The sequence below is a fragment of the Lampetra fluviatilis genome, chromosome 35 (genome assembly GCF_964198595.1).
Source record: "Lampetra fluviatilis chromosome 35, kcLamFluv1.1, whole genome shotgun sequence".
NCBI lineage: Eukaryota > Metazoa > Chordata > Hyperoartia > Petromyzontiformes > Petromyzontidae > Lampetra > Lampetra fluviatilis.
The window spans coordinates 10,418,270-10,429,488 of record NC_136309.1 but is presented as its reverse complement, the minus strand read 5'-3'; the positions used below and the strand labels follow the sequence as shown (position 1 = coordinate 10,429,488).

Genomic DNA, 11,219 nt, shown 5'->3' with positions numbered 1-11,219 from the left:
GTGGGCAAACAATAATCAGAAATTTGTGTCTATTTGTGTGTGTTTCTCCCCTTGTGATGGGACTCTGTAGGATGAACGTTGAGATTTATCAGGGGCACGGGGTGGCCAATAAGGTCTGAAGTGGTCTGTAATAAGGTAGGGCACTGATAAGGGGTTGACAGCTATTCCTTCATATAACTGTCTCCCCAATATTGACTTAAAGCTTTCGTGACTGCAGGAACTTCAAATCTAAAAGGAATTCATATGCTTGGGTCTTTCGGCAAAGTCACGTAGATAGGTTTAAAGAAAATAGCAAAAAAATTACAAAAAACTACGACTTTTCGATCCCAACACAAGCAATCGTCATCAAGAGAAAATTATGACGATTGCTTCTGTTGCGGTCGAAACGTCGTAGTTTTATGTTATTTTATTTGAACCTATCTACGCGACTTTACCGAAATACCCAAGAATGCCTCCCCAATATCTCCCTAATAAAAGACATATGTATTGCACAACCCACCAATCCGACGTGGAGCTTTTGGGGAAAGCATTCCAAACAAGTTTCATAAACCGATTTCATTTTTTTTGCTTTTTACTGGTAAAGGTCCCACGGCTGGATCAGTAACTAAGTAACAGCCGCAGCAGCCGCAGCAAAATAAACTCCAAACCACCACCACCATCCACCCACGCACCCCACACTGCGCTCTCGCAGTCCACATCCAGCCAGCGACATGTCAGGATCTCAGTCTCCGGCTCTCGTGTCGGCCCGATGGCTGTTCGAGAACATTTCTCCCTCCTTCTCAACGCCCCCATCACCACCGTCTTCTTCACCACCACCACTTGGCCCGGTGCTCGTACTCGATGCGTCGTGGTACATGCCGGGTATGGGCAGAGATGCCCACCAGGAGTTCGTCGACGCTCGCATCCCAGGTGCCGCCTTCTTCGACCTGGATGAGAGCAGCGACCGGGAGTGCACCTTTGGCTTCCACGCCATGCCGACCGCCGCAGCCTTCACCCTCTTCGCCCGCGGGCTAGGCGTGTCGGCCCGCTCGCACGTCGTCGTCTACGACAGCAACAGCCCCGACCCCACGGCAGCCCGCGTCTGGTGGATGTTCAAGGTGTTCGGCCACGGCGCCGTGTCGCTGCTGGACGGCGGCCTCGAGGCGTGGAGGGCCGGCGGCTTCCCGCTCGAGACGGGGCTCCCCAAGGCTCCGGCGGCATCTGGAGGACGACTCAGAGATGGGGGACATCCTGGAGGTGGAGGAGCAGGAGGAGGAGATGGTGACGGTGCGTGGCTCTTCCACGCCACCGAGCCGCTGCCGGGGCAGCTGAAGAGCTTCGAGGAGATCCGAGACAACATGAGCAGCAAGGAGTTCGTGCTGGTGGACTCAAGACCTGAGGGCAGTGTCACGAGCAGCGAGCCGCAGCTACTGCCAGGTGAGATATGTTGAGGGAGAGCTGAGAGAAGTGACACATTCGTGTGTGCGTGTGTGTGTGTCTGGGTGAGTGTATATGCGGGGAGCGGTGGTGCAGTGGTGAGCGCGCTGCGCTACGAACCCGGCGACCCGAGTTCAATTCCCATTCATGGCCAACACTGGTGACGATTATCTAAACCGATCCTGGGCCTCCCCTAGGTCGACTCAGCCTTAAATGAGTACCTGGTGCTGTGTGTAAATATCACCACTGGGAAGACAAAAGCGGACGAGCGTGATGCTGGTCACCCACAAGCCGGTGATATCAGCAGATAGAAGCACAGATAAAAACATTTTAGGTTTGTCTCATTGTAATAACGCATGGTGCAGGGATGCAATAGTTGGCTTGCTCTTCGTGGAAATCAGCTGTTCAGAGTTAGTTTTCTAGCCACATATGAACCTCATGGCGGGACCCCGAGGTCCCATAAGCCCCCGGCTCTCGCATAAACATTATATTATAATGTGAACAAAAACTTTGCTCTATTTCACCACTGGGTTTGAAGGATGGTGGCAAGTGTTGTCTTGTTAAACTATGCCTTTAAAACTGAAAACTACTTACCTGCAGTACCTCTATTTAAATACACTTTCGAAAAAATAATTTACACCCCTCTGTCAATCATCGTGTTACTCAGTGTGGATTTGTGAACACACTTTGTAAACAGTACATAACATAGTACTCGTTTTCAATGCGCTGTTCATATTGTAACAAGCGTTTATACAAATGTTACTCTACAGAGTAGTGGGTCGCCGCTCCTCTTACCCGCACTGATACGAGCGGTATGTGGGGACTATGGCTTAACCGCGCAAAAAAAACTATCTGCACAGATGCATACGGACAAGAGAAGTATTATCAAGCAGGAGGAATTAACGGTGCAATGCAACTCATCTGTTACGCATCTCATCCGTAAAATATCTGCAGGTAATAGGATTGTCATCGATTGATCCTGGCTGCAGACATTGGTGGGTCACAAATAAAAATTAAGATAAGAGAGCAGTTTCACTTTGTTATGCATACCGTTATGACAAATAAAAGACTTAAGCTTTAAGTCAAGATTGGGGAGACAGTTATATGAAGGAATAGCTGTCAACCTCTTATCAGTGCCCTACCTTATTACAGACCACTTCAGACCTTATTGGCCACCCCGTGCCCTGATAAATCTCAATGTTCATCCTACAGTCCCATCACAAGGGGAGAAACACACACAAATAGACACAAATGTATTATTATTGTTTCCCCGCATTGAAACGGCTGTACGCTGTATGGACCTGACAACCCGAATTCCCTGTGAAAGAATACGGGGGGGTTGCAGGCAGTTTGAGCAGCTTTGGATAAGACTTGTGATCCTGCCCATACCCGAGCATGGAGTGCATTCGCTTGTTCAGCTCTTGTGCGCATTCGTCTTCGCTGCTGCTGCTGCGCTTGAACACGACGTGACCACAGAATGATCCGCGCCAGGCGGGTTGTGGCGTTTATGTGCGCGGTGGGACAGAGTCGCCAAAAATAAATTAATGAATTACGATTTTGACTTCCGTTTATTCGGGACCCGGCGTCCCGCCATGAGGTTCATCTATCATCCGTGGCGAGTTAATATCCGAACGGGTCACGGTGACCCTCAACCCCTCCTTCACAAAACCCGCACGAATGGCCAAGCGAACAACTCTGCAGACCGACAAGACCGTGGGGGGTGGGGGGTGGGGGGGGAGTCTTCCAGCAGTGGATCGGTAATGGGACGTTAATTGTCATTGTAATAGCACAGCCACAAATGTAGTTATTTTTCTTTTTAATTTAACCGATTTGGCTGCCAGTTTTTTACTGATCGTGGACAGGTTTTGTGCCAAGGGGGGGGGGGGGCTGCGGTGTGGCCCGCACCACCGAATGTAAAACTAAACAAAACTATTTTTTATTTTACCAGGCAAAGCCCACTGAGCTACGTAGCTCTTTTTCAGAAGCGACCTGGATCACAAATGATTGCTCAACGAAGTGAATTATCGCGTGGAAATTTATAGCAGTCGAGAGAGGCCGACCGAAATTTGGTTTCGGCTTCGGCGCCGAAAGTTGGCAAATGGCCTCTTTCGGCATAGTTTTTTTTTATTTTCGGTCTGGTTTCGTTTTCGGCCGAAACCATAAATTCAGTTTCGGTCGGCCTCTAAACTACACGCGACTCCGGGCAGCAGCAGCGGCGGTGGTTGATGGCAGACGCTCCTCACTCTCTCCGGCGTCCGCAAGCAGCGCACACACTTAAGCAAGGATGGGGGTGAGAGGGGTGTGGTGGTGGGGTGGGGATAAGACAAACGACGGAGAAGAATAAGAAAAAAATAACTTCTCCCCCAAAACCACCAAACTAGCGAGCAGCAGCAGAAAGCAGCACATGCGTAGCCAGCACACGCAGCAGCAGCGGCTCAGAGGCTGGGCTCTCACAGGCAGCTCGAGGCACGCACCACACACAGGCGCACGCACAACACACTGGGCAGATTATAGCAGCGTGCTGATGCCAACAGTGTGCGCACACTCACTCACTCATCGGCCCATCAGCCACACACACACCAACCCATCCACCCCTCCAATGATCCAATTCAAACCCTCCCACCTCCTCCTCCACGTGGGTTCCACACAGCAGGAGGGGGCTTGTGCGTGCGTGCGTCTATAGCAGTCTCGAGGACCCGGATAGAAATCCACGCGACCAAGGAGAGAGAGAGAGACACGCAAACCGGCGAAAGGGTCGGGATCGAACCCACGACCACCGATATACCAGGCGATGTAGTTCACATCCCGCCCCACGTTGTGCCCCAAATGTAGCATTAGCCCCCCCCCCCACAGTTAACACTCTCCTTAGGGGCCGTCCATAAATGACGTCACGCACCTAGGGGGGGGGTCAGACATTTGTTGTTGAGAAATGTGACGTGTTGAGAAATAAATATAGACAACACGTTCTACTTAATTTAATATACTTTTTAATAAATGTTTTCTCCTACAACACCAGAGTGCAGCGCCACATTAAATACGCACTACAATGACAATAGTTTAAAGCGATTTGAAACATGTTTTATTTTTGGGAGGGGAGGGGGGCAGAGCTTTGTGACGTCATATTTGAGGGAGGGGTCTGACTTTTTGTGGCGTCGTGTGACGAAAGGGGGGGGGGGTCAAAAATCGTCAAAAATCGCGTGACGTCATTTATGCACGGCCTTACACCCTCTTACGCCCCGATTCCATGGAAGCCCAGCCCAATGGAATGCAGAGAGGAACAAGGAAGCTGGGCCTGTGGATCGGGGAGTTTCTCCCGCTGCTGTCAAGGTCTCCAATAAGTTTCCTCGTCTGGATGTTGAACCCCTTTGGTATTCACACCGATCTCTCAGAATCCCCATCTGCTGTATGTGGTAACCTATCGCGATATAAAATACCTTTATAAACTCATTGATGGTACACCATGTGGTGTCCAAGAGTAAGCAGCGAGCGCAAACAAATCACGTCATGCATGAAGAGCACCCGTTGACATTTTTTTATTCGTTTGCAGTTACTCGCTATAAAATAAAACCTTTTGCCAGTATAAAAGTATGAAAAAATAAGAATAGGTTTTATCTTGACTTAAAGCTTTCGTGACTGCAGGAATTTACCCTTTCTCGCAATAAAACAGGAGATGTTAAATGTTAAAACACCAAAAATAAACCTTTTTCAAGGAATCAAGTCTGCATTAACCACACGTACTTGTGGTGAACATGCAAACATTGATGGTACGCAATGTGGTTTCTAAGAGTAAGCAGCGAGCACGAACAGATCACGTCATTCGTGAAGAGCACCCGTTGACATTTTTTTAATTCTTTTGCAGTTACCGAGCACCAATTGGGTCGAGGCTCAAAAGAAAGCCGTCCCTTGGTGTGGACCAATCAGTTTCAAGGGTAATGCCAATATATTATCATAGTGTGTTTTTTGTTTGCATTTTGACTGCAAGTATTGTGGTTAATGCAGACATGAATCATTGTAAAAAGGTTTCAGTTTTGTTGCCGAAAAATAAAAGAAAGGGGGAAACCCTATTATTATATTTTTGCAAAATGTTTCTAATTGGTGTTTGAACATCTTAACACCTCCTGTTTCATTGCCAGAAAGGGTCAAACCTATTCTTGTTGTTGGGCAAAAAAGCTCGTCTCAAAATAATTTTAATATTTTTCAGTCTCCTATCAATCGTCTGCCCTGAACGTCGTGGGGGAATTGGATTCCCTTGCCAGAGCTAACATCCGTGACCAGTAATCAAACCCCCGGTCGAACAATATGACAACCCTTTGTCGCTGGCAGTCAAAGTGCACCACGTTTAACTTGACTCTGCTTGTCTTGTAGACTTCTCTTCCAGCCACATACCTGGGTCGGTGTGCATGCCTCTCAGCAGCGTCATGGACCCGCACACTGGGCTGGTGAGTGAGACTTTGTCACAGTTAACCAGTAAGCACTGACGTTGATTTCCGAACAATCACTCGTGTACTCAGATTTCTTACACCTCCTGGAGTGATTTTGCACACTGGAAAAGCTAACTTTGACCCCTGGAATAGCACAGATAACAGGACGAGCTTTCCAATGTAATGTAAAAAAAACAGGTCACAGAACATTTTGACTGATATCAATTTCGTGTAGAGCCATTTATCCTTGTCCATAGCCACTCGTGGATGCTCAATTAAATCCTGTACGTTGAATTGCTAACAGGTGATGACTGAAACATCAACGGATTTGGATGATGATTGTTATGATGACGACGATGATGATGTTTGTGATAACGATGATGATTGTGGAAATGAATGGCAATGAAGAAGGTTACGGATTTACGAAGACCATTACGATGAATGAAGATGGCAGTGCCGCAATGATGAGTGAGGAAGAAACGGATAATACCCGTAATTCCCGTACTACAGGATGCACCTCGCTGGTGAACAAAGCCACAAGACAACGTGAAACAATGGCCTCCTTAACACATTCCTGCGGAGGGAGCTGGTAGGAACGTTGGGTTGCTCGGTCAATGGCCAGGGTCAACGGCGGCGTGGTGTATATCGCAAATATGGCCGACTGTGAGGGCGGGCACAAGCCGGCGTGAGTAGGTTAAACTTTGAGTTTTATAAGGGCACCACGGGGTGACCAGCCCCTCCCCACCCAGCCCCACCCTCCCCACCCAGCCCCTCCCCACCCTCCCCTCCCCACCCAGCCCCTCCCTCCCCACCCAGCCCCTCCCCACCCTCCCCTCCCCACCCAGCCCCTCCCTCCACACCCAGCCCCTCCCTGCACGACGGACGGACACAATAATCCCCTGTGGGCTGGTGTAACCAGGAGGCTCCTACCAGTATAAGCGCTGTCTGTACCAGCATTGCCACGATTTAACATGTATCGTGACCACCCATGTACATCACCTCACAAGTTCATATATGCAAATGACGCGACCCTTGCTGCACAGGGCACCAACTGCTAGACGATTGCCAGCGCTCTAACAGCTGATCTCACTTGATCGGTGTCCATCAGTGGAGACTCCAATCAAATCCCTCCGAACCCAACACAGGGACTTTCCACCTGAACGTTCATGTCACCCTCGATGTGTCCTTCTGTGGTAGCCCAGTGCGCTATGAGCCCACTCCAAGATGTCGAGGAGTTGTGACAGATAGCAGCCTGACCTCCAAGCCCCTACACAAAACAGATCTGTGAAAAGACCAAATCAAGAATAGCCATATTTTGGGGTTTTTCGGTAAAGTCACGTAGATAGGTTCAAAGAAAAGAACAAAATAGCAACACAAGCAATCGTCATCAGATTGCTTGTGTTGCGATCAAAACGTCGTAGTTTTTGTTATTTTTGTTATTTTATTTGAACCTATCGACGTGACTTTACCGAAAGACCCAAGACTATGAATTCCTGCAGTCACGAAAGCTGTAAGTCAAGAATCGCCCTGCTACAGAATGTTACAGGAAGGACTTGGAGCGACTGAGCTGATGTGCTGTGAACTGCCTCCCTCCCACTGATCCACTCAGTGGCAGAGGATTGTGTTCCAGCCTGGTCAGGGAGCTCATACACAAAATAACGCAATGCGCATCATAACTACGTCGGGTGGTGGAGGATTACGACACATTTATACTTACGCGATCTAACCCAAAAACCTTTATTATGAATAATATTGGTCGCGAAAGCCGACTCGTTAAACAGAAACCTGAAACCGACACCAATCCCCTGGCTCCCTGTTCTGGTGAACATTCTGCCACCAAATATCCGCAGAGTCATCGCGCAAACTGCAAGGGAGTTGGCATGTTTTATTGCCAACGACAACCACCGACCCATCATCAACCAAGACCTCAACAATGTTCCTCTACGTCCCGATCCCCTCTCTTCTGTCACCATCGTAGAATCTCACCCAGATCCTGAAAAACGCTGCTGAAAAGAGCGGAACAATGTGGACGTACAGAATAAACATTTCATTCGAGACCCAAACATCGCACCTCCTGTCTTTGACATTCATTGAAGACACATCGGTGGTGTCACCATCAACTGCATCAGAACATCAACAGGCTGATGCGCACATCGCCTTTGTCAATAGACAATCAAAGACAAGCCACAGTAGTGGTAATGTGGCCATGACACCCACACTATGGACCATAGAGACATCGACTCTAAGTCTGCACTCCTTCAATGGAGAAGGAACAGCAAAACTGCACGAACCTCTCCTGAAACCCTCTTGAGGCGAGCAGACTTCGACATTGACAATTAGTTCCTGAATTAAAATGCGATACGCAAGAATATAATAGGATTATTGCAGATAGGTTTGGGGGAACTGATAGCCTGAGCAGATAATAGGGGCATAGATAAAATTAGTTCCACTCTCATTAGTTGATATCTTTTTTTTCCAAATGAGTACAGTTATAATACTCCTTCTTGGTTCTTTCGGTAAAGTCACGTAGAAGGGAAATAATAAAATAATAAAAATAAAACATAATAAAATAAATACTCACGACGTTTCGGCCACAACGCAAGCAGCCGTCCGTTGTGGCCGAAACGTCGTGAGAATTATTTTATTATGTTTTATTTTTATTATTTTATTATTTCCCTTCTACGTGACTTTACCGAAAGAACCTAGAAGATGAATCTCTGCAGTCACGAAAGCTTTAAATCCAAAGTTATAATACTCTTAGGTTTTTTCGGTAAAGTCACGTAAGTAAAAAAGAAAATAATAACAAATGAAAATAAATATATTAAATCACGACGTTTCGGAGGCAACACAAGTTTCCGTCTTTAGGTGGAACCGTTACAGCTAAATTTACTGTATCAAGTGTGATTTTATTATATTTTTTACCAACGTGACTTTACCGAAAAAACCTAAGAGTATGAATCCTTGCAGTCACGAAAGCTTCAAATCTAGAATTACAGTTATAATCTTTGATTTGCGATTATGAAAATGAAGGTTATGTTCATTATTGATGAGGTTACTGTGCAGCTAGCAATTAACAGATTTCATATTGGTGGTGGTGGACATCAGAGGGCTGTGCAACAAAAACACGACGTTGCACTGCACGTCTCCGTCATTCCGCACAGAAGTGCGCGCACGCGAGGTGAGGACGTCACGGTTTGGTCACAGCACCGCGAATCTCCGGTGGAAAAAAAAACCGGCCGCGCCGTGAAGGACACGCTGCAAGCTCGCCTCCGGCACACCGGTGGGAAGAGAGAGAGGGGAGGGGGGGGTCCTCACGCGTTTACCACTTTCTGCCGCAGATGCTCGGCGTGGACGCGCTGCGGGCAGAGTTTGAGCGGCGCGGGGTGCCCCTGGAGCGGCCCTTCGTGGCCACGTGCATCTCGGGGGTCACGGCGTGCGTGCTGCTGCTGGCCGCTCGCCTGTGCGGCGCTCCCGACGGAGCCCTCTACGACGGCTCGCTGCTCGAGTGGACGGCGCGCGCGCCCGCCGAGGACATCGCGACGGGGCCGGGGCGAGACGGAGCGCGGTCCGAGGGCGACGCTTGAACGGCGGGCGGCTGAAGAACGCGGGCGGGGATTTTGAAACCGCGGCGCTTGAACGGCGGTCGCGTCGTGCGGGGGTCAGATCCACGGGTGCGGCGTTGTTTAAAGACACGGATCCGCGCCTCGCGATTGTCGTCGTTGGTAATATTTGCTGGCGGAATTTATGTCCGCGAAATGACAAATCCGGTAGTTTAAACTGCACAGCTGTTATCCATGAAATCGACGCTTTGTTAATTTTTTTTACGGAGTAATTCATGGCATAGCAATTATATGACCTGCTAATTTCCACAGTCAGTTATATTTTTAATTATTTTCAGTATTGCTGGCACCATGTTCGTCATAAGCAAGATAGATTGCAATTATTATGAAAAGCTATATGGCTGGCTTATGCTGAGTAAACTGTAGTTGAAAGGCTCTTCAGACATCTTTATTTACAATACGGTACATCAAAGCACAAAAACAATAAAAAAATATAAACGTGTGGAATAAACTTACAATGTTATGCGAAATTCAGATTGTGATGACGATCATCACGTCATGAAATTGGATAATGCGTTGTGAGATATTCTATCGCGGCAACCCAAATAAAATATCACCTTACTATTTGGTTATTTTGGTAATGTCACGTAGAAAGAAAATAAATTAAATAATAGCATACGACGTTTCGATTGCAACACAAGCAATCATCATCGGGTACGAATGAATGCGAAAAAAACCTAGTAAACGTAGAAATATAATGCAATACAACACAGAGAGTCGGCTAACACAACAGTCAACACCCTACCTGGTTAGGTGTTGACTGCAGTCACGAAAGCTTCAAATCAAGTTTAAAATATCACCCTTGTGATCGGTTGGCCCCGCTGGGAGCCATCCACATCCATGTCACCGACATATCGGGGGATCTTTGTTCTTGCCAACTTTGAATCTCAAGCCTCGTTGCCACGAGGGTCCTGCCTATGACATCGCCAGGCGACCGACCACCTCGAATGCGAGATGTGGGGAAATTATTCATTGAGGGAACACTGAGTGCAACGGTGTCAGATGTGGATTTCTGGGGGAGCTGAAAAAAATGGGACGTTAGAGATGGGGAAATGCCCGTAGCGCGATGTCAAAATAAAAATTGTAATCCACTTATGAACACGCAACTTACGAACTCCCGCACTTACAAACCAGCTGCCATGAAATAAATATATTTTAACATGGACTTAAAACGCGAACTCTCACTTACTTGCAAATTGAATCGCGGCACTAATTTGTTCAGCTGAGCGATCTTCCGCAAGATGTAAACCTCGTGATGGGAGTGTGTTTGTGTTAGTCAGCAGTAGTGTAGCGGTTAGCGCGCTGCGCTACGATTCTGGCGACCCGGGTTCGATTCCCGCTCACGGCCGACATCCAGTGACGATTATCTGAATCGGTCCTGAGCCTCCCCTAGGTCGACTCAGCTTCAAATTAGTACCTGGTGCAGTGTGTAAACATCGCCACTAGGGAGACAAAGGCGGCCGGGCGTGGTACTGGCCACCCACCCCCTCGTGTGCCGTGCCGGCCTTCATAGGTGCTTGCTAACAGCACTTGACCCAACAGTCTGTTAAGGATATACGGGGGATCTTTGTCTTTGTAGGAATTTAAATATACATCTTATTACTGCGTTCCGACTTACAAACCGTCCGACTTACTAACGGGTCTTAGGAACCAATTGTGTTCGTAAATCGAGGACTATCCTACTATATACTATTTTTTTCGCAGCTATGTATTATAATTTATTCAAATCTTTACACGGATTGCCTTATGATTTGAAAATATT

At 47.8% G+C, this 11,219-nt stretch overlaps 1 protein-coding gene across 1 annotated transcript; it reads left to right on the top strand.

Annotated features, from left to right (window-relative positions):
• The first annotated feature begins 654 nt into the window (after positions 1 to 654).
• Positions 655 to 10,585, top strand: MPST (mercaptopyruvate sulfurtransferase). Its single transcript, XM_078873031.1, has 3 exons — positions 655 to 1,416; positions 5,782 to 5,855; positions 9,176 to 10,585. Exons 1-3 carry the CDS (start codon positions 711 to 713, stop codon positions 9,419 to 9,421), a joined length of 1,026 nt encoding a protein of 341 aa, XP_078729157.1. The 5' UTR covers positions 655 to 710; the 3' UTR covers positions 9,422 to 10,585.
• The last annotated feature ends 634 nt before the right edge of the window (positions 10,586 to 11,219 follow it).